We start from the raw sequence: 24,693 nt of genomic DNA on the forward strand, positions 1-24,693 counted from the left end.
AGCCCTTACTGTCAGGAAGTTCCTCCTAATGTTGAGGTGAAATCTATTTTCTTGCATCCATTGTTTTGGGTCCTATTCTCTGGAGCAGGAAAAAACAAGCTTGCTCCCTCCTCAACATGACATCCCTTCAAATATTTAAACAAGGCTATCATATCACCTCTTAACCGTCTCTTCTCCAAACCCCAGCTCCCCAAGTTGTTCCTCATAGGTCATGGTTTCCAGACCCTTCACCATTTTAGTCACCCTCCTTTGGACACACTCCAGTTTCTCCACATCCTTTCTGAACTGTGGTGCCAAGAACTGGACACAGTATTCCAAGTGGGGCCAGTTGACCCAGGATTTTAGGGTCAATTTTGGGGCATAAATTTCTCAACTCATAGTTGAGTATATATGGTAGATGCTTGGCAACAACAAACACTTAATTTCAAATGGCTCAGATGCAATGCCTCCAAGTACAGCTCCAAGTATACCTCCAAAGCACCCATTCCAACTGCTTTCACAGAAAGACTGTTGGGGGCTAATTAGCTTACTTGCAAAATTAGCTTACTGTTCACCGCTATGATCTCTGGAATAGCGGTATATAAATAAAAATTAACAACATAACAGATTTTTCTCACAGCTGGCAAAATTTTTAATTTTTTCTGTAAAAAGGAGAGAGTACAGCATGGCAGTCTCCCTCAGTGTCAATGAAAAAGGAACACTTCTGATGTTTTAGATTGTTGTGTGTGTGGTTTTAATTTTAAAAAAGCATGTTTTACTTCTGTTTTCCAAAACAAAATCTATATAAGACAATCTCACTTCAATTACCAAAGCAGCTAAGTTACAGGAATTCTAAACTCTGGAAACAAACTAACCCCAAACGACATCTGTACCAAAATAGATTCCGCTCAAGAAAGACAAGGACTCTGTATTCCAGGGACCACAAGCACCACTCCCGCAGATTTGGTTAGGCTAGCAGTGAGTGACTGCATTCTCAGATGATGGATGTCTTCGGAGGGTCACTTGACAGGAGTGATCCTTCTGACTCCGATCTATGTTTTCTGATTGGTAGTGCTACAAGACCATGAAGACCACTTGCTTCTAATCACAGGTCTACTGTTCAGAGACCATTGCAGCACTTCAAGCATCTTGTACCTTTACATTGTAGAAGCCTGCTGTGTAGATGCCACTGGAGTGGTTTGGCGAGGAAGAGTATACATGGCACCAAGAAACTGGTCTGCAATGCGCCCAGCTTCTCTCAGTCCGCTCAGCAAAGCTCCATGAACAGTTGCGGGGTAGTTGCGAATTGTGTGTTCTCCAGCAAAGAACAGACGAGGAATTGGCTGGAAAAAAGATGCTATGGATTAGCAATGTTACCTTTTAACCTACTGAAAATAACAGATTTGTAGAACCAAGGAACACTGCAGCAAAGGATTGCTTTCATATTTTCAGATATGTTCCCCAAAACCAAAAGTGAGCTGGAATCTGAATATGGTAATAATGTACAACTTCTGTGAAGGTTTCTTTCCTGAAGAACTGCAAATCAGCTTCCTTTGGTGTACTATAACAGGAAAGCAGTGTAACACTTAGTCACACATGCCACAAACCTAAAAGAAAAGCTTCTCATCTGACACAGGCTTATATAAATAGTTTCTGCATCTGCTTGGATATAATGACTGCGCCTAAAGCACACTGGGTGCTTGCTTGTTTCCCCTTGTAGGCAGCAGTCCTCACATCATCTTAAGAACTAGCCTCCAAGATATACATTCTATTCATCCCTCTGCCAAAGTTTGGAGAAAACCCTACAAAAGCAAGGTCTAGTCCTTCCTTCCCTGTTGCTCTATCCTTGACCAAGAGCCCGCAGAGAAGTGGCCACGTCACATTTATCACCTGTACAACATTCAGCATTATGTTGGTGCTAATTAATATCAGGAGAGCTAGCATGGCAAAGTGGTTTGAGCACTGGAGTATGATTCTGGAAACCATGGTTCAAATCCCCACTTGGCCATGGAAACCCTCTGGGTGATCTTGGGCATGTCATTCTCACAGTCTCAAAACAGGTCCAGAAGAGATCCCCACAGATACTGAGTTACTACTGTATTTTTATACTTTCCTCATTCTCACCTGGGGAGCTCCTGGGATAGCAGGCCCTGGAGTAATCGGCTGAGCCATCAAGTCATAGTCATTTCCCGAAGATCCAGCTGCTACATAGGAATACGATCCTCGGGCCCAAGGATCAGCCCGCCAACGAGATACCACAGTCTCCTTGGGCTAAGAACAAAATGTGAAGGGGAAAACCATGAACATGTTTAAAGCACTGTGGTCACCAAGAGAACCACTAAAATGAAACTTCAAGAAGTCTCTGACACTTGGAAGAGAGAGCATGCAAGTCTCTATGCGTCTATATACAAAACATGTTTTTGGGTTTTTTTTTAGCAAGGCTGAATTTTTTTAAAGAAATGAACAAACATGAAGGAAGGATAAAAAAGTCCCACAACAAACTCTGAAAGGACGCCACTTGTGCATTTTGACAATCAGTAAAATGAAGCCTGCCTTAGTCCTAATTTGTACTAGCTAATTCTCATTATTTGAATATCCAGTATACAAGTACAACTACAAATCAAGACCAATGCAGCAGCACAGATGTTGGTATGCTTCATCATAGGAACAGGTAGATGCCACCTGCCTAGATTGAAAGAAATCATACAAGGCAAAAGCACTAACACTAGTGCCTAACAGGTCAAAAGCTGATGTTGTCCATTCTTCCTGTTTCCAAAGATTACCCTTTATGGAAAACAGAATGCAGGAAAAAGAAGAACAGGTAGATGGGAAAGATTTCACATCAGTTGGACAGCTTCTTGCAGTTTTGGTCCGACATCTGGAAGGCCACACATTCCCCACTATAATATGAGCCTACTATACTAGGTGCTGATAATGATGATACAGTTAGCTAAAACTTCTCCTGTCTGGGTGGAACTATAAAGGATGAATGTGATACCTGAGGAACAGCACTGCTACCAAAAATGCCCTTGAGAATAGCAAGGCAGCGTCCAACAATGACATCATCACTGATGTTCTCCATGATTCCAGCTGCTTCACCTGCCACCAAGGCCAGAAGAATTGGTGCTGTGTGGAAGGGAAACAATGATTGTTGGGATATCAGGGGAGAAAGGCGTAAGTATCTACTACTACTCCATGTTTGCTTAGCAAATACCAAGCAAGAGCTTTGGCTCTTCTTATCCTGGTTCAGTGTTTTCTCATTTGTCTGATAGACAATCTAAAAAATAGATCGGTTTTTGCATCAGGATAAAACACTCATTAAAAAACTAAAGGATGCGTTTTCAGGTGGCACCCAATGTTGTCTGCACCCCCTAGTGATGCCACTGGTAGCTTGCCAGATGGATACACTGCCTTCCATTTTGCCTGTATTGTTTCAAATCTTAATAGTTCATGCACAAAGGTGTATGACATGGAAGTACTACCTACTCCACTTTTGAATCATATCCATAGACAAGTTAACTGAGAGTCAAAATCTGACAAATGGTCTTATGTACTAATACTGTGAGCCTATCACTGTAGCCTCTACTGAGGCCTATATGCCACATCATCAATGTAGATAGCAGAAGGCAGCATCCTGCCTTTGGCACCAGATGTATGACTGTATCATGATCTCACACACATCCAGTTCCTCTCTTTTGTGAACTATAGAGATTGTGGAACTATGATGCATTGCATTTTCAATCCTTCTGTTTGCTGCCATTTCAAACAGCTTCACTGTACAAAACAAGGGATGCTTGAAAGGAAGTTCAACAAATATGTATTGAAAGAGGATGTACTGTTTGATACACTGGGGAATTTGATTTCTGCCAAAAAGTGCTATGTTAGGGCCTGCCCTGAAGCACCTTTTAACACCTCCTCAGGAAATGTTTTGCCGCTCCAGTGAAAACAGAGCATCCTTGGCTGTAAATACCTTTGTAAAGATTCCAAAAGAGGAAAAGCTCTCCTCTGCTGGCTGTTGTGCTGCCAACATGACCAAACAAATTAACACTTGGGTCCCAGAACACACGGTCAAAACATAGCACAACCTAAAGATAAGGAAAAGGTGAAGATATAAGAAAGATTATTTGACATTACCGGGCAATGTATACTGCCAAACCCACAACACAACTATACCCACAAACTACAAATGACTTTATTTTTAAAAACTATTTCAGCCACCAATTGATTTCTGATTATAAAAGAAATTACACACTCAAGCAAAGATTATACATTACTTTTTCAACGTGTTCCTTCACTCTTATCTAAGATCCACAGATCCTGTTTGCAGCCTATACAATTCTGTCATAAGCTTGATATTAAGCAATGCAATGTAAATGCCATGTCTGAAAATACTACGATCAAGAAAACAATACTCCAGAAGTGATGAGTCAATGCTAGCACATGAAAGAGAAAAGGATTCTTATAAGATGAGAGATTCTTCTCCAGACTCTCTCACAGAACTCCAGAAAGGGCCGACTTGATCAAACTTAATAGGTTTGATACTTTACTCTCAGCTGTGGTACATGCATCAAAACTGAGGAGGAAAATTCCCATCCACTTCAGCAGCGGTCAAGGGTGGGACTATTATATTTATTGTTCTGCTGACATACACCTTTATCCATTTCAGGTTACCTTGTTAAGGTTTCCAAATCCCATTCTCTGCACAGCAGAAGTCTTCCACTCTGGAAGAGGAGGAACAAACTGTACCGCAGGAGGTTGCTGTTTCAGTACTCCCAAAGGAAGAGTACACAAAACAGCATCACACTTATAAATAAATGTCTGGCTAGTGGAGCGAGTGTTGACAGCTATCACTTCACATCCTGGTAAAATTGGAAAAGGCAGATAGAAAAAGAGAGAGAGAGATTGTCATGTAAGCAAATTGCTATTATTGCTCAGTAAATGTATAGTTGTGGAAGAACAGCTAATGGATAACCTAAAGCATGGCAAGCATCTAAATGGTGAGGTCCTTACATCTGAATATTAGATAGGTTTGGGTTCTACTAGTTCACAATCCTATTAGCTCCCCATTAGTCTTTCTATGGTACAAATGGCTTCATAATCCGTATTTTAAATACACTCAGAAATGCTCAGCAACACTGCTTGCTCAATAAAGCTTTTGCAGCATCATAGCTCTGCAGTTGTCAGGGAGAGCTGCACAGCTTTAAGGAAACAGTGGTTTTCTGAAGCTGTACAACTTTTGTAAAAAACAACAACTGCACATTGGCACTGTGTGCCTTCAAGTTGTTTCCAACCTATGGAAATCTGAAGGTGAACTAACCACAGGTTTTACCTGGCAACTTTTGTTCAAAGGGGTTTGCCTTTGCCTTCCTCTGAAACCAGTGGGTTTTCATGGCCAAATAGGGATTGGAACCTTAGCCTCCAGAGCTGTAGTCCAGTGCTCAAAGCCACTACACTACGCTGGGTCTTTTCTTATAGTGGAAGAAAAAAAAAGAATTCCAAGCATCTTAAAACCATGGGATGAAAAACATCTGATTTTTCTCAGCATCCATTTGGACTTAGAGAAATCAAGATATACCACATCCCTACTACATAATCTGCTACCAGCAGGCAACCATCATATTATCAGTCTTTACAGGAAGTATCATACAGAAATAACCATTAAGCAGTGGTACAATAGTGTGCAACAGAAGTGTGTAAATCAATTGAAGAAGACTGCATGTGTTGCTCACCTGATGCTGTGTAGCGAACCTGCCGAACAGCTGTATTTAATTTAATGTCCAACCCTTCTGCTAGAGCCACAGGCACACATGAATAGCCATTTCTCACAGTCAGATGACTGCCTGTGAATTCAAAATCATCATCCTGAAAGGGAGGAGTCAAAATGTGGAAATCCCATCAGTGCATTTGTATCACAATTCATTCTGATGAATTCTCTATCCATTGTCCCAATCTTACTAAGGTCAAGAAGTGGGGATAAATTCCCACAGAGAGCGGTAACAAAATGCTACTGCTTTTCTCTGTGTGTTCACTAGAAAACAGACTACATCTATATCTACAGATACACAAAGTCTCTAGCTGTGTGTTTAGAAGTGTTTAATCTGTATAATTTACAGACAGAACAAAGTCTCAAATAGTCTGCAACATGCCAGACTCTGAATGCTCTAAGACAAGAGGGCTGATCAGAATATTACCCCCAGCAAGATCTGCTTCCCCATACAATGGAATGAAGGGAAAAGCAAGTAAGAGCATGCTTGCCCTTCCCTTTCACCTAGTGTGGTTGTCTGACCTAATTCTGAAAGCCCACACATGGAAGCAATGGAATACCACATACAAAAGCCAATGCAGAACAGATGCAGACTGTGCAGTGAATTTCTAGATTGTATCTGGAGTATCAAACACACAATCTGGGATTATAGGCAATAGATTTTATGTGTGTATGACTTTAAAGAATGTCATACCCATGTAGTGATATCTAGTTGTAGTGGGAATGTGAGGAGAGAAGGTATCATGGTATCTACTGATGCTGGGGATGCACCAGGTAGGTGAGGAGATGGTATCCCTTCATAAGGCAGATGATCCTGGAAACATCCCATCTAGCCCAAATGAAAACAGCTAACAGTAGAAAGCCAAGCATAAAATTTACACAGCATCTTGTTTGCTAGATTCTTTAATTTTATAACAGATGCCAATAAAGTGCTAGTAATGCATTTTGAAGCACTGGTTTCAATTTGTATTTGAAAGTACATATGGCTCTAGTTTGTGAGGGTGGTCTCTACTTTGTGACAGACAACAGGTGAAGAGCATACAAAAAGCAGTTTCAATAATCAAAATAATTTTTGTACCATATACAATTCTTTGCTTCATGCCTTGACTAGTAAACGCAGAATCATACAAAATACAGTCAGCCCTCTGTATCCATGGATTCAACAATCCATGATCTGAAAATATTTTAAAATGTATATAAATTTTAAAAGAATTATTTTACCTTTTTATATAAGGGACACCATTTTACTACACCATTGTATTTAATGGTATTTGAGCATCCATGGATTTCAGTATCCATGGGGGATCCTAGAACCAAACACCAGTGGAAACCAAGGGCCCACTGTAAAATCATCAGGCTTTTTAAAAATACAAAACATATATTACAGTACTCTGGTACAAAATTCCAATTTCTCTACAGGGAAGATTTGCTCCCACCATTTCTTGTTGAAAGATTCAAAACTATTTTTGCAACAGATTCACTTCAACTTCAGTCTAGAAAAACACTGACTAGTTACCTGGTCCCAATGCTTCAGTGACAGTGTAGAAAGAGGTGTGGCATTTGCAAACTCAAGGTTTGCAAAATGCCAGTCAAGAATCTGTCTGTCCCTTGACGATAAATAAACATCACTACAAAAAAAAAGAATCAAACCAATCATTAAGGGATGCTAGTAGCTGAATGGCAAACTTTTGTTGTTAAATTCAACAGGATTTAAACAATTTAATACCTTATACAATAATTTATATCAGAAGTTCACTCAGTTCACTCATTATCTTAACAGACAACAAAAATGGGTTTTTAATTGCTATTCTGTATTTTTGTGAAGTATGTCTATGCTCCGCTAACTCAAGGGAAGAGCTACTGGAAGGCCTTCACTTTCCTCCCAGCAAGTGCAACAGCAAATCATAAATGGTTGTGTAAGCCACTCAGAACTTTCAAGAAAGAGAGAATCAAATGTGAAAGTATGGCCATTCTTAGCCAGATTTTGTTGTGATATAGATGACAGTGCTGAGTTTTTATTTTGATTATAGTGTGCATTATCCAATGGACTCAGTATATAAAAAGGAAGTGGCTGCTCCCTGATCTGCAGGCTTACATTAAACCACAAGCCACTGAAAGAAAAGTGTAAGAGAGAAGCATGGATCTAATCCAGCTCCCTTCCCATCTTCCCAAAAGTCACTACTCCATGAGCCTGTTCCATGACTGGGACTTGGTGTATTCACAAATGGTCCACAAACCATGATGAAAGTAAAGCATATTCTGAACAGCTGGTAATTTATTTAAAGACTGTAGCACATGCTGAAGAGGAAGTTCATTTGTCAGTTTCAATGTTGTAATTTAAACTCAGATAGTGGTTATATCTGAATGAATTTCTTCTTTAACCTGTGGTACAAGTTTTAAGTAAATCACCAGCTGTTCAGAATGCGCTGTACTTTCATCACGGTTTGTGGACCAGTTGTGAATATATCAAGTCCCAGCGATGACCTTCATACCACAATTTAAGAACCACTACCTTATTCTTTACTCTACCTAGTACACCAAATCTACAAGCACAAAAGAAGAGATATCAAAATCCCAAACATCCAGCTTCTCTCATGGTTAGGTCAATATTTTTACCTTGGAGGATTGGCTTCTAGTTCCTGGAGCTTCTCTTCTAGTTTTGCTTGTGTTTCTGCCAACTCATCATATTCCTGATAAGGGGATTTACGCAGGCATAAATACAAAGGAAAATACTGACGGTCAATGTTGAAGAAATGGTTTATTAAGAAGACAAACCATAAAGTTTAGTCTACAGTCTATGTTTCAACACTGGCCTCTAAATCAACATTTGTTTATACATCATTTCCAAGATGGAATACTGGATTCTCTGATGAGTTGTAGCAGGTGTCAATATGCAGTTATTGAAGGAGTTTTTAAAGCAAACATGAAATAATTCTTTTTAGAAGTAATCAAACATTAAACAAAACCGTTTTTCTGTTGCTCCATACCTTGCAGAGAGCAGTAAGATCTCTATGCTTACTCTTCACAAGGAACTCTGCGGTGATGTCTCGTGGTGGTTTCACTTCGGATGCCTCCTTGTATTGCTGGTGGAGTTCTTTTATTTTTTCTTTTAAGTTCACCATCTATTGGGGACAGAGGGAGGAAAACACACTGCATCGCACTCACTTCAGAACTTGAGAGCGTACCATTGCTCTAACCTATAATATTCTCAAATGCAGGACTACAGAGGCCATAAAGGGAATGCCACCTTTTACACCCTGCAGTGCTCTCAATACTAAGAGCAAGATACCTCTGACCCCACGAGATCACCCCCCAGCTTGCCAGTTTCCTTGCTACTTTACATTCCTCTTGTCTCAACATGGGGGACCATTTTCAGGAGGGAGAACAAAACAGCTAATTCTACTCTACTTGATGCTTCAAGCCCTCATCTCCACCAAGATCTGGCTGAAATGAGGCTTTTGAAGGCTCCACCAGTTGCAAAGGAAGCTTTTTAAATGCCTTATCCCAATGTGGAAGAAAGAGGGATGGGGGAATGATGTCTGACAAGTCGTGCTGAGGGCTGCATGCCAGCTGTGGGGTGCCTCTCCCTACTGCTGCCATCCAGCCCCTACAAAATTGCCCAGAAATAGCCCTCAAATCGTGGAAGAGCTCAACTCTCTTTATATAGTGCTGACTTGTGAATTTCCTACCTATTCTATGGAGTAATTTCAGTTTCAACTGAAAAGAAAGATGCTGTTGATGTTTCAGGACAGATTAAGATCTGACCTTATTAAGGAGATCTTTAAGTTCTTCTTGAGTTTTAACTATCTTCTTCCAGTGTTCAATCTGTTCATCTTTCACATGCTTCTCTTGTAATCTAAGGAAAGAAAAATGTCACCAGAAAATGAAAAACCATCCATCTCTCTCTAACAAGCAGCATTCTTAAGTGACAATGACAAGGCCTGTGCCATTTCTGCTTGAATCTTTACATAGTTCCTTTTCAAACTAAAGAACCCATATTATAAATGAGACAATCAAATCTGACAAAACAAAACACGTCTAGTGTTCACAAGATATTTCACATTCTTATCTTTTCAAGATGGAACAGTGTTAGATAGTGAAAATGAACAAGTGGATAGGCACAGTACAGATTCTCAGTCTGCAAGTTAACAGCCATTCAGGAATGTGTTGACTCTAAATACTGCCCAGGCAAGGAGGGGTTACACAATTTAAAGCTTAAAATTAATACTATAGACCCCAACCCTTCAACTAATCCCCCCACCGCCATCTTAGCCTAGGAAGGCTGTGTTTCCACAGACTTCGTTTTCCTCTTCTCAAGATATTTGATATTTTGCCTTTGCAAGACTGATTATAAGAGAGAACAACCACAATGAAGTCAAGATAGATAGGTAGAAGAGAGAATTTAGACCTCAGAGTTTAGACCTAAGCTTTATGCTATCTCAAGTGTTCACAATGAAATGTGAACAGAAGAATCAAAAACTAAATATGAATATGAAGTTGAAAGCTTTCATGGCTGGCATCCATAATTTTTTGGGCTATGTGGCCATGTTCTAAAGAGTTCCTTCCTGACGTTTCGCCAGCATCTGTGGCTTGCATCTTCAGAGAATGCTGGCATGGAAGAGAGTGGGGTATATATACCATTGGTTAAGAGGAAGCAATTTGCATGTTAATCTGTGTCTTGTTCTATTGTTGAATGCCAAGGCCTCAAACCCACAAAAAAATTATAAATATGAATAGTTTAGCAGTTTAAGCATCCTCCACTTTACGAGGATGCTTTCTGAGGTTTCTATGAAATTTAATTCCACTTACTGTATGACAACTTCCAAAGCTTGACCCAGAGAGACAGGTTTGTTATTGAGGACATTAAAGTCCAGCTGGTGGCTTAGATATGAAGTGGCTTCCAGCAAACGATTAAACTCTTGCTCTACCATTTCATCTTTTTCCTTTGGAACCTGAAAATCATATCACTGAAGTTAACAATGTGGAAACAAAATGAAAGATCAACAAGGGCATTCAAATTTGGGAAGTATTTTGCAATCTTAAAATACGATAAGGAAAGATAGATGGGTTTCCAGGCCACAGAGTTAACCCAGGCTACAGAGTTATCTATTTTATCATCTGAATGCTCTATGAGCTGCAGGAAGCAGAAAGCTAACAACTTGCTTGTAGCCATCCTGTTATCTTTATGTCTTGATAATTTGAATGCTGGACCCTCTAGGTCTTCTATTTCCACTACACATCACTGGCTCTTGTTTGTTGTTGTTGTTGTTGTTGTTGTATGCCTCTGATGCTGTGTGTGTGTGTGTGTGTGTGTGATTTGTCCAAAATTATCCAGTGTGTTTCTGTGGCCAAGCGGGTATTTGAGCCCTACTCTCCACAATCATCATTCAACTCTCAAACCTCTACACCACGTAAAAGGCACCATAATTATCTAAGATTGATACTCACAACACAGTGGTGAACGTGATGATGACAAGACTTAGGTTTGCACCTATGTAAACTAAGGCCCGGTACACACATGTGGGAAGCGGCGTGCCGGTGCCAATTCTAGGTTTGGGAGCGCACCGCACGCTCTCGAACCCTAGCATGTAACCCTTCTTTTGTTCACATGACAATGTGTCCTTCAGAGTATTTTATGCTGTGCGTCTAGTGAAACATTAGGAGAGCTCCCCATATGCAAAGTAGAACTAGGTTCTACACTGTAGTGAGGAATTTAATTAAACAATAGGCAAATCTTGTAAAATATGATACCAGGCCAACAGTGGACTGTCTTTCATCAAGCCAGTGTGTCATTTTGTTCCAAATTATTTTCTTTAAAAAGATTAAGAAGCATTAAAACTTACTGCTTGTCCATTGGCTTCATAAAGAGGGCATTTTTGTTTTATTTTTGCTAATTCCATGTTTACTTGCTTGCTCACCACAGCCATTGGGTTTCCTCCTGTGAAACATTTTGTACAGAGAAAAAAGTTGTCTAACAGACAAAATAATCAACATTTACAAGTAACCTATAGTACAATTAAAGAAGCAAAGTACTTTACACACACACACACACACACAACATTTGGAAAATATTATATAGTTTAATATGGTGGTCTTAGTCTTGGCTTTTTGCAATTAGGAAGGGCTTTGCCTTCCCTCAGGTTTTTCTTTTTCTTGCTTCTATCTATTTGATCTAATTTCTAATAGGTAAGCTAAAAACAGCATAGAAACAATTCTGAGTTTCCAATGTAGATTTTTTTACTTCCAAAAGAGAAAATCCAATTTTCTTCTTTCCTGCTCCCAGTGGAAGAATGAAAGGAGACAAAGGTCTAACCTATACTGCAGAAATAATACCATGTCTCAATGCGCTATGGAATTCTGGGAGTTGCTCCTAAAATAGCAGAAATGAGGTGAGGAAGAATTATTTTGGTAATATAGATCCAACTTTAGACACACACACACGACAAAATCATCTGAGGTAAACTGATTGCAATCTCTTATTGTACATTCTTTAATTTTTACAATTAGCAAAGTAGCACACTTAACTTAAATGTGCTGCTTTGCCACTTGTAAAAAGGAAAGAATGTACAATAAGAGACTGCAATCAGTAAAAGAGTAATAATCCATCAGTTCATAGGTGTCATCTTTGTACTCCAAATCGTTGTCAAGTTAAGGCTTACCAAGTCCTGTAACTACCATGGCTCCTAGATCTGCAACATAGTTTCCTTTGCGAAAAGTAGCCACTCTGCCCCCTACACGATCCTTTAAAAAAAAGGGGGGGGGATTAGATTTTAAAGTGCAACGCCTTCATAAAAACTACATACTAATTTTAGCAAATTGTGTGAAACACATGCAAAAAGTTCTCAGATAAATATTTTAAAATAATTTTTTCAGGCATGTTGGATAAATTGAATTTAAGACTGTAGAACAACAGAAAGAACATTGAGGGCAAACTTTTCAATATCACTAGTAAATTCCAGGGACATTTACACCACTGAAGAGATCCAGGACCTCAATCCTGAAGCCAGGTGGAGAGCATCTGGATAAAAATTAAAGGGGAGAGACATAACAGGGATGTTATGATGAGAGTCAATTACAGACCCCCAAGTCAGATGGAGGAATTGGATGATGCCTTTCTAGAACAAATGACCACACACTAAGAAAACGTCCAATTAAAAAGATTGTATGTACAGTGCTGTGTAAATTTACAGCGCTTTATAAATAAAGGTTAATAATAATAATAATAGATGTAGTAGTAATGGGAGACTTCAACTATCCTGATATTTGCTGGAAGTCAAAGTCGGCCAAAACCTCAAGGTCTAGCAAATTCCTCATTTGCCTGGAAGACAATTTCATTGTCCAAAAGGTGGAAGCGGCAACAAGGGGATGAGCTATTTTGGATCTGATCTTAACCAACAAGGAAGACCTAGTTACTGGGGTGGAAGTGGTGGGATGCTTAGGTGGGAGTGACCATGTTCTCCTAGAGCTTGTTATATAGTGGAAGAGGAGGGCAAATGTCCCCATCATCAAAATGGGGAAAAAAGAGGATGCTAACTATTGTCCAGTTAGTCTGACTTCCATACCAGAGAGTCTGTGAACACCTAGAAGGCAATTCCATAATCACAAAAACACAGGTTTCAGAGAAACAAGTCATGCCAGACAAATCTGATCTCTCTCTCTCTCTCTCTCTCTTTTTTTTTAATTTGGATAAAATTACCAGCTTGGTAGATGAAAGAAATGCTGTGGATGTAGCATATCTTGATTTCAGCAAGGCCTTTGACAAGGTTCCCCATGACATTCTTGCAAACAAGCTAGTGAAATGTGGGCTAGACAAAGTAACTGTTACATGGATTTGTAATTAGTTGACCGGCTGAACCCAAAGGGTGCTCAGCAATGGCTTCTTTTTATCCTGGAAAGAAGTGACCAGTGGAGTCCCACAGGGCTCTGTCCTGGGCCCCGTGCTATTCAACATCTTTATCAATGACTCTGATGATGAGGGGATGCTTATCAAATCTGCAGATGACACCAAATTAGGAGGAGTAGCTAATACCCCAGAGGACAGGATTAAAATTCAAAATGATCTGAATAGACTAGAAAACTGGACCAAAGCTAACAAAATGAAATTCAGTACAGAGAAATGTAAGGTACTGCACTTAGGGTGGAAAAACAAAATGTACAGATATAGGATGGGGGAGACCTGGCTGAATGAGATTATGTGTGAAAGGGATCTAGGAGTCCAAGTACACCACAAGCTGAACATGAGTCAACAGTGCGATACGGCAGCTAAAAAGACCAATACCATTTTAGGCTGCATCAATAAAAGTATAGTGTAGATACTCACCCTTGCTTCTAGAAGTGTGACATCCATCCCAAAGCTTTGTAGTTGGCGAGCTGCTGCCAGACCAGAGACTCCGGAACCAATAATGATCACCTTGCCAGTCTTCTTAGCTAAAACACAAAAGCATGATGTACAGTGATGTGTTTTTAGTGAATGGCACTGTTTTGTGCAGACTGGATTTGACAAAATGAGCAACTGTGAGCTACGTTCTTTCTGCATTCCTACACTCCTTGAGTATTCAATGTTTTGTTTACATAATTTTAAAAATAATTTTAACTGTCAACACACAATATAGATAGAGTGGACCCTTGTTATACGCTGGGGTTTGGGTCCAAGATCCCCCGTGAATAACAAAATCCATCTATGCTCAAGTTCCATTAAATATAATGACATTGCAAAATGGTGTACCTTTTAAAAAATGGAAAATCAAGGTTTGATATTTGAAAAAAATCAACCATCCCACATTCTGAAAACCCTTACTTAAAGTTCAAAGCGTTATTCTTAAAATAAGGAAGTCACATATATGGTTAACTCAAAGGGGAAAAAAATAAACCCCTTACTTGGAAGAGGCTTTACTCTTTTGTAGATGCCAAAATTTATTAAGCCATGCCGTTCCAGATAGCTATGTACTCGGTGAACTAACACGGTGTCACCTACAAAATAAAAAATGTATTTTAACATAACCAGCACAGAAAACGCTCATTCAAGAGTATAAAATGTACAGAATCTAATTTGCCTTGATACAGAATTTTACTCTTCTTTTACGAAGAACAGACTAGATATCACTTTGGACATAAGAGACAGGAACGGTCTCAGAATGAGTGTTCTGACCACACAAGTAAGCCTAGTTAGAAAGCAAAATGGCAGAATAAAGGGATAAACAAGAAGAGACTTAAATTGTACTCAAGTATCAATTTCAGATCCAATAATTTAAAGATTTCCAGTTTCAAAACTCAATTAAAGACTATATTGTTTAGAGAAGCATTCCCAGAGGTGAGCCCCTCTCTGACCCAGGAAGCCTCTTTCTAACCATCCATCAAGAAGCCAAGCCCTTCCTCCAGTCCATCTGCCTTAGTCCAGGCCTCGGAGGTGGAAAAGATCTGCTGGACCTGATCCTATTCCCCACCACCACTCCCTTCTCCTTTTGTGTCGTATCTTTTAGATTGTAAGCCTGAGGGCAGGGAACCGTCTGACTTAAAAATTGATGTACAGCGCTGTGTAAACTTACAGCGCTTTATAAATAAAGGATAATAATAATAATAATAATAATAATAATAATAATAATAATAATAATAATTTTGTTGTTATGATCTCTCCTGAACAATTTGGATTCTATTTTTTACTCTACCCTCTAGAATCCTGTATTACATATAAGAGAAGGATGGTCACTTACTGTTGTAAGGTGCTTCCAACTGCTGCAGTGTGGCTTCAAATGTCAACTGAACCTTTGGGTTATCTAACCAAAGCTGTAACTGTATTTAAGTAATACAAATATAAAATAAATTTAGATACTATAACTTAGGTAGTATAACTAGAGAAGACTTTTTAAAAGCCTATATTGTAGGTTTACATTGATCTAATGGATGTCACTATTTAATTCAGAAAACCCCATTGTACAAAGAAATATAGATGGATCTTCACAACATGGCAGGTTAATGGGTCTCTATCAATGAAGCTCTTTTTAAGAATGAAAAATTAACATGTGAACGATGGCCAACATATGAGGATATCACTGATATTGAGGGAAACCAAAGAAGATTGAAAACGGAAATAGAATTTTCTAATGCAGGATGCAGATGCAATTGGTTTCTATATAGACATATAAAAGAAAGATTCAACCAAGATCCAAAGTTAGAAGGAATAGGGAAAGGAGAGCAAGAGTTTGAAAAAAGGATAAAAGAGGAGAATAACCATGAAATTTCTAAGCTAAAATATATGACTATATGGAGATAGATAAATTAACTTTTTTTACTAGAAGAAAGCCAATGGAAGGTTTTTATAAAGTGTGGGAGCTGTTAATAATTTATATGAGGGAAGTGAAAGGATTTTACACTGAATTGGATAACAGTTTAATGACAAAATTAAAGTGTTTGGAACTGGATATAAACACAACTGTTAAGAGGACGAAAATACTTAAGGAGGCACAATTAATGGAATGGACTGGGCAAACTGATTTAAAATATACACTAAGATTAAGGAGGATATGTTCAAAACTGAAAGTGAGGCTTTTAAGATGGAAACTATAGAGTTGGAGACAAAACAAAGGAAGTAATATTGATAAAAGTTGAGGTAAAGATATTGATGATTACATTAATGCAATAGACTACTATGAAAATATGTATGTATACAGTTTATTTTTTATGTATATTTGGATAATTAATAAAAATATTTGGGGGAGGCAACAACACAGTAGGTTAAGATGAAAATACAGTGATTTCAACAATTTCCAATGTCACAGAAACTAGGTTCAGGCTTAAATGAAAGTGCATAAACTCCAGACAAACAGAGATTGTACACTGAAGCAAAGCTTGCTCTCAATATTTGCAGAAAGCCAAGTATTTACCTACCACAGTAAAAAAACATCTTTGTTTCACATTACTGTATATGATGTACAGGTTCTGGTAGATGCCAGATATCTAGGTTGGTAGCTATATAGTATCAAATTTATGGCACAGTGGCAAGTAGGCCATGTTGCATCAGACATTACCCTTTCTGGGAAACCAAGAGCATGCTAACCCATACCCTTCGTAGTGCATTTCCATCACACTTCTCATATTTCCACCATTCTTCTCATGTCTCATCTTTCTGAAGAGAAGAGCCCCATTTATAAGTGGATGTTTTTCACACAGTAGCCTAATGCCTGTTGTTAGTCTGGATTACAGTTGTTGTTGTGTGCCTTCAAGTCATTTCCAATTTATGGTGATCCTAAAGCCTATCTTTCAAGAACATGCACCTTACTTTAGGAAAAAGGTCATTTCCCATGACAGGATCTTATCATGGGATTTTCCTAGCAAGATTTGCTCAGAGCATGTTTGCCTTTGCCTTCCTCTGAGGCTGAGTGCAACTCACCCAGGGTCACCCAGTGGGTTTCCATGGCTGGGTGAGGTTTCAAACTCTTGTCTCCAGAATCACAGTCCAATGCTCAAACCACTATGCTAACTCTCCTGACTACAGCAGTCCCACTGAATCAATGAGATTTGCCTACATGTTGACTTCACGTTCAACAATTGATTGTTGTGCCAGTGTTTAGAATTGCATGAAGAATCTTCACATACACAGAATGCCTTTAGAGAAACCAATGAAAATCATTAAAAATTGTATCGTGCTCCCACTGATTCACCTACCGTCCTATTTCTGATGTAAAGGAACACCTTCTGAGTCTGTTGTGGTCCACTGATAATATCTGGAAAACAAGCTGCTTCCTGTGATGTCATCCGATCATGTGGAAGTCTGCTCTGGAAAGCTGCCCCCTCCACACCTATAAAGAAAGAATATACATGCACTTGGAATGACAGAAGATCTTTAACTTTCCTAAGATGAGCAGAAAGCATGGAGCCTTAAGACTTTTGCCTTCCTGCAAATTATCTGGCTTGCCTCCCTCTCTGTGCTCACATTTCCCTAGCCTGCTTTTCAAATAAGGCACAACCACTTAATGAAAAGCTGGCATCTGAATGTGTATACACTTAGACTGTAGTTAGGCAGATTAACTCAATAAAAAGAGAAATGGGAAAATCAGAAATTACACACAGTGGAAGGAATTTCCTAAAAGAAAAAGAATTTACCGTTTCGCTAAACCACTTAATAGGCTCGATAGCCTACTTTAGGGCCCATTTATTTGGTTTTGGTTTTTTGCTGTCCATGGTATGTATCCTCAGCACTCTTCTTCACCACCTCAAATAAATGTATTCTTTTTTGTCCATTTTTTAACCGTTCAACTCTTGCATCCATACATGGCAATGAGGAATACAATCATTTGTATGATTCTAATTTTCATGCTTAGTTTTATATCTTTGCTCTTTGGGAGCTTTTTGTAGTTCTTTCATAGCTGCCCTCCCCATTCTTAGTTTTCTTCTGATTTCCTGACTGCAGCCCTTGTTCTGATCAACGTTTGAGGCAAGGTATAGGATTTTATTTTTTTACTATTTTGCTATTAATACCTACAGAGCTAGAAAAATCCTCATTGAAAGGGTGCCAACTTATATCAGTGAACAATTAGGAAAATACTAATCAGTGCCAATACAATCAGGAATAGGAAAACAGGGCATGCTCTAAGATTCACAAAAGATCATGGTAAATGCATTTCCAATGCATTTTATATCATGCCAATGAAGAAAAGGCACTCAAAGAGAACTGAAGTCAAGGAGAAACTCATGGCACATGATTCTGAACAAGGAAGAAAGTACAGTAATATTCGAAACAAGTGACAGATCCCTCCCCCTTCTCCGTATGGGGTATGACAAAATAGAAAGCTTGTCATCTTTTAGAAGAAATAGCAAAATAAAATATTTCCTGGTGACAAGTCTATCTTATTCAGGAACCGTCTCCATTCCCAGCCCTGGAAAGTATGGCAACTTCAACCTTAGATCATTGCTTACTGGAGAATACTGTAAATGTTACTAGCAAGAGGTCCACCAATGATGGTAATGTATCTGAAAGTGTAACCACGATACTAGGCTGAAGTGAGCGAGTGAGTGAGATAGCTTTTCTCTCCTTCCTTTTCTCTCAAATAACAACTTTCTAGAGTTGTCATATTTTCTTTTTGGCAGATTTCCCTAACATGTTATATACATTTCAGGGTTCACCCCCTCTACAACATCTTGAGGAAGCTTAAGTATGCTCCTGAATCCTTCCCAAGGGAATTTCTTAGGCTGAAGCACAAAAGCAAGGCCATTATCAAGATGTACAGCCTTCAGTATTAACATAAGATTGCTTTGACTCAGTAGACATATATGGCAGGCAGATTGTAGACTTAGTGGAGGAACTACCGTGTTTTGTTTTGAACAGAATCCACAACCCATCAGCAAAAGGTAGAGCAAGATTAAAAGCACATGATGCCTCTGAGCATATTTGCAGGCTATAAAAGAACTCAACTCAGCTCTCTCGCAAAAAAAAGGTCCACTCCTTGCATCATGACTACCTAATTTAGATAAGAGTCATTCTGTTGTTGCCAGCACTGAACAACTAGAAGCCCATCTGTTCTTGCCAAACTACCAGACATCACTCAGAAATGTATCAAGATTCCAAACTACCTTCTACCTACCTTTTCTTAAGTTATAAGACCTGAAACAGACAGGCCAAAAGGAGCCACTTCTGGTTGCTTTGGGAGCATGCAGATGACGCATGCTTCCAAAATGGCCAGAAGCTGCTCCAGGGCTGTCAATGGAGGCCTGAAGCTACTGGAAAAAGAAATAGCAAAAAACCTCTCCTGCTAGTGGCACATTTGGGATTGCAGCAACAGCCCGCTTTGATAGCGGGAATCCAGTCGCAATAGTCCCAGGCCAATTGCAGCTGGAGTATATTTGGATACAAATGCTTAGTAGGTAGGCCTTTTCAGCCTTACCAAATAACATTAGAATCACAGCAAAAAAAAGCACTTAACAGTTCTCCCTGCCCAGATTTTCAAAAAACTAATATGAGGTACTGCAGGCTATCCAAACAGTAGCTAAGATACTCAAAAGATATTTAAGGCTCTATTTTTACCCTTTTAAATTTCGATCTCTTAACACTTGGATCTAATCCAGCACTTATTCAAACAGGGAAAGTTCCCAAAATTAGATGTATAAGTCTGCAAAATTGATGAAGAAAAATGTAAACATCTGTAGTCTGAATCTTTTGTACTTTGAAGTGACCTGCTTTATCAGGATTGGTTTTATCATTTATCTTCAGACACTTACATTCAAACCAATATGCATTAATTGAAAGTATTTTTGGGAGAGGGGACTGATTATTTTGATAAAAGCTATTTTTGAAGTTTTCAAAATAAAGCATGCTAAAATCATTGGTATCCCTCAGATTTTTATATATGATGTACAGAACAATCCTACACATATTTATTTGACAATCAGTTCTACTGTGTTCATGAGGCTTACTCCGGGCAAAATGTTCAGAACCGCAAACTGAATTTATTAAATGTTCAGCAACTGACTAGAAAGTAGGTCATTGTTCTTCGTATCACTTCTTAGAAACATATATATGATTTGCTGTGCCATGTAAAAGCTCCTACAGTTGTAAATGTAAGAAGCTAACTGCCTTTCCAACTTTCAATGCATCGGTGAACTCTATACTGACTAGACTCAAGAAAGAGTGGAGATGTGTAAAACCTGCCTAAAGGATTCAAAAATACATTTAATTTACATCGTGTTCTCCAACTATAATGCAAAGTTATCCCTTTTTCAATAGGCAGACAGAATTCTCCTGCACCTGATGCTAAGGTCTCACCATCCACACCACTTGTAAGCATCAATCCCTGACTTGAGGGCTCTTGCTATAAGTGGCAAGCATCAAATGCCACCCTCACCTGATGCTTGGCAGTCTCCATACCCTCCAGAACTGTCGTCTTGAAGTCCTCCTGCTTGCCCTGTGAAAGGAAAGAGGAGATCTCAGGGACCTTGGGGACATGAAAGCCTGGCAGTTGGTGAATCTGGTTTAGTAGTTCACCAACTCAGTAGGGAAAATGACATTTCTGGGAATTGTATCTTCTGCAATCTGGTTCAAGCATCCCGTTCTTCAATCTTCTGATGCTTCATCCTTGTTGTTGGAACCCTTCGTCAGACTTTTATGGGAGGAAAAATAGATACACACAGTATTTTTTTGCAGAGCATCTGGTTGGTAAAACATGAGCCAACTTATTAACAGATCAGAGCAAAATAAAGAATGCACTTTCTGGGTACAAGAGCAAAAACGTACCTAGTTCCAAACATCAAAAACAAACTAATAAAAAAGGAGAGAAAGAAAAAAAGAGACGTTCAGCATAACAATAGCAGAAAAGGTCATTATCTGCTGGCTTCTGCTGCAATAGAATAGAGAGAGAACGAAAGGTGAGATGCTAGGAAGCATGCAAAGCTTCAGCCCAGTCAAGCTGTTATGGATGTTTAAGAGAATCCAGAGAACTTCAATGCTTCTCATGAGTGGCTTTTTACTGAAATGTACCTCCTGGCACACTAGTCATTGTTTTATATGAAATGTATGCTGAACATTGGGAGGATGTGGATATGTGGGGCCATTAGAATAAGCATGGATATTGCAGGCACAGGACATCCCTGTGGGATGAGGAACCTCTACTCACCGGATGGTTCTTCTGGCTCACTTTCGTTCTCTTCCTCAGGAGGAGGAGGGGGAGGAGGGGGAGGAAGCTTTTTTTCTTTCTCCGCTTTAGCATTTCGTTCTTCTTCGGAATAATACTCATCTTCGGAAAGGTTAGCAAGGCTCTCATCCATTTCTCTGTATTCCACCTGTAAGCAGAACCACCCAAAGATCATCAAACTGGACAAGTAAATTAACGCAGCTCAATGCAAGCAAGATTGGGGGGATTAAAAGTGAGGGGAAATGGGACAAAACAAAGAGAGAGAAGTTGACTCTTAAAGAGAATTGCCATATGTATAAACCAAAGATATTGGTTTATCAACAGAATAATCTATCAATCATTGGTACACATCACCATCAACAATGACCCTACTTCAAAATGTGTTAAAATGCCTTCAGTTTCTGTGCATGTATATATATATATGTGTGTGTTTGTGTGTGTGCTACACATGTGTACAATACTGGATCGGAGAGGCACATCAAAACTGTTCTCTCTTCTTTTCTCATTTAGCGAACAACAAATCCTTTTCATTAGTAACTGGATAACAATTAAACAGGTCAAGTCTTGGTGCAGAATTCATATATAACAATTATAAACTGATTTGTGCTTGATGGTCATTATTGTTTAGGAGTTTTGTCATTAGGAATGTCAAATCATCTCTGTACAACGTTATTCTATGGTTTATTACATCCCAGGATTCAGAACAATCCTAAAACAGGCCCATTTGAAGGGAATGTGATGTGATAAGAAAACCAATGAATGAAGAAGTTTTGATATTCTTGAGCAAAGAATACCTTTTCAAAGTGATGAGAACTCACCATCCACCCAAGGCATGCTGTGTTGTGTTCCCTCATACATACATCTCCCTTTGTGGTTGTGTATGTCTTCATCAAACCATAGTCCAACGTTCAAGCCACCATCCCAGGCTGGCTCCATACACCTCCCTAGTGACTATCAAGAGACCTTTTTATGGCATCAGGCGTTTAATGTCTCCCAATGACCAAAAACAAAAGTAATGAAGTCCTTTTTGCTGGTGGGAGAGAGAGAGATTCTAGGATCTCAGAACATATACATCCATAGAATCATAGAGTTAGAGGAGACCTCAAGGGCCTCCAGTCCAACCCCTTTATTCTGCCATGCAGGAACTTCCAATCAAAGCATCCCCAATAGATGGCCATCCAGCCTCTGTTTAAAGACCTCCGAAGGAGGAGACTCCGCCACTCTCTGAGGGAATGGGCTTCTGCTGCTCCAGAGACTAGGACCCAATGGAGCAACGGATGCAAGCTCCAGGAAAAGAGATTCCACCTCAACATTAGGACCTCCTTCCTGACAGTAAGGGCTGTTTGATGGTGGAAGACGCTTCTTTGGAGTGTAGTGGAGTCTCCCTCCTTGGAGGCTGTCTTTAAGCAGAGGCTGGATGGCCATCTGTCGATGGGGATGCTTTGATGGAGAGTTCCTGCATGGCAGAATAAAGGGGTTGGACTGGTCCCTTCCAACTCTATGATCCTATGACAGATGGCGACTGGTCCGAGTTTACTGCCCTGCTATTCCTCTCCTCCTGCTGCATTCTGGGCCTTGTAGTTCGGCGAGGCCCAAGCGCTCTCTGCTGGGGATTCTAGAAGTCCCAGGATGCCATGGGAGCGGAGAGGCAGCGCTATGGCGGTCAGCTAGGTAATAAGTCTAGGGCTCTCCATCTGTGGATTGAAAGTGGCAGATGAGGAACTGAAGGCGGTCTTGAGATGAGAGAGAAAGAGATAGAAGGAAGGAAGGAAGGAAGGAAGGAAGGAAGGAAGGAAGGCAAGGTGGCGAGAGAGGACGCGTGGAGCGGCGGCAGAGTGGTCCTCCTCCTCCTCCTCCTGGTCCCTGCTTTGTCCCTGGGGACCCACCTTGGCCCTCTTCCGGCGGCTGGTCCTGCGGCCTTCGGGCGTCTCGGCGATGCCGGCGGAGTCGGGGGCGGCGGCGGCGGCGGCGGGGCCTGGCCCAGGGGCGGAGGCGGACCCCGCGGGCAGCTGCTCGCTCAAGGCCCCGGGCGGCGAGGCCCGCGGAGGCTCCTTCTTGCGGGGCGTGCGCTCCGAGGCCCCCGCGCCGCCTCCGCCCTCAGCGGGGCCCAGAGGCCCGGAGAGAGGCGGCGGGGGAGGAGGCGGCGCAGGCGGCACCGGGGCCTCAGCGCAGCCATCGCCGCCGCCTCCGCCGCCCACCGGCACCGACTCCGACGCCGCAGCCGCCAGGAGCTTCTTGCTCGCCGACAGCATCGCCTCCAGTCCCTCAGACGGACAAAGGCCGGCCGTAAAGCGACGACAGCCCCGCCCACCTAAAGTCCCGCCCACTGACGTCAGGAGAGTCGCCGAGGCCCCGCCCTCCTCCTCTTCGCGAGGTGCACTTTTGACCTTCGGCGGACGCCGTACTCCCGCCATTTTGAACGGACTACGGCTCCCATAATCCCCTGCGTGGGATTCAATTATGGGAGTATGTGAATGCTTTAAAGTTAATTACCACAAAACTCACACAAGAGCGACGCCTTTATTAACTTAGGCTGCATCCACACTGGAGAGATAACCCGGTTTGGTACCGCTTTAACTTGTCTGGCTCACTGCTATGGAATTCTGGGAGTTGGAGTTTGTTGTTGTGGGGCCCAGAGCTGGCCTCTCTCTCTCTCTCTCTGTCCCTCTCCTTCCCTGCTGCACCTTCTTCAGAGGAGCCTGGCCAGCGAGCGACGGACGGAGAGGGGCTCCAGATGACCGGGTGGGGACGATCCCTGAGCCCCAAAACAGTGCAAGTTCCAGGGAAAAGGGGGACATGGCAACCCTATCCCAGGGTCAATGGGAAGGCAATGCAGAGGGGGATATAATGGGGTTTCATGTTTATCACACGACGACGGACGCAATCAGGAGCCATCCTGAACACAATCGGGGGTCATCCCAGATTTAGGTAAATTCAGGGGGAAAGGATTTACCTAACCCTGGAATGACCCCCAATTGTGTTTTAGATGACGCCTAATTGAAACCCCACACTTGCCCCTGCATTGCCTTCACATTGGCTCTGGGATAACTTCATTTTGCTCATGTGATAAGAGCCATTGTCCTGACGTCGTCTTTGCTCCACAGGTGACAAATACAGAACAGCAAGAACAAGAACTGCTGGTTCTCCTGCTACTTGGACCTCTGCTTTCGAAGTGCCTTCTAAGCAGAGCCCTCCCTCCAGCCCATCCGCCTTGGTCCAGGCCTCAGAGGGAGAGGACTGCTGGACCCGACCCCCTTTCCCTTCTCCTTTTGTGTCATGTCTTTTTAGATTGTAAGCCTGAGGGCAGGGGACTGTCCAATTAAAAAAAGT

At 40.8% G+C, this 24,693-nt stretch overlaps 1 protein-coding gene across 1 annotated transcript; it reads right to left on the reverse strand.

The window, feature by feature from the left end:
• Positions 1–617: 617 nt before the first annotated feature.
• Positions 618–23,669, reverse strand: KDM1A (lysine demethylase 1A). The gene is made up of 20 exons (XM_042440224.1): positions 23,250–23,669; positions 21,346–21,511; positions 20,578–20,637; positions 17,405–17,538; positions 15,454–15,532; positions 14,621–14,713; positions 14,064–14,170; positions 12,403–12,484; positions 11,587–11,681; positions 10,553–10,695; positions 9,509–9,599; positions 8,731–8,865; positions 8,360–8,433; positions 7,260–7,371; positions 5,709–5,841; positions 4,651–4,838; positions 3,950–4,064; positions 2,978–3,105; positions 2,104–2,250; positions 618–1,322 (listed from the first exon to the last, which is right to left on the reverse strand). The coding sequence occupies exons 1-20, from the start codon at positions 23,613–23,615 to the stop codon at positions 1,137–1,139; spliced, it is 2,634 nt and encodes an 877-aa protein (XP_042296158.1). The 5' UTR covers positions 23,616–23,669; the 3' UTR covers positions 618–1,136.
• Between the last annotated feature and the right edge of the window lie 1,024 nt (positions 23,670–24,693).

This window comes from Sceloporus undulatus, chromosome 9, assembly GCF_019175285.1.
Source record: "Sceloporus undulatus isolate JIND9_A2432 ecotype Alabama chromosome 9, SceUnd_v1.1, whole genome shotgun sequence".
NCBI classification, from domain to species: Eukaryota; Metazoa; Chordata; class Lepidosauria; order Squamata; family Phrynosomatidae; genus Sceloporus; species Sceloporus undulatus.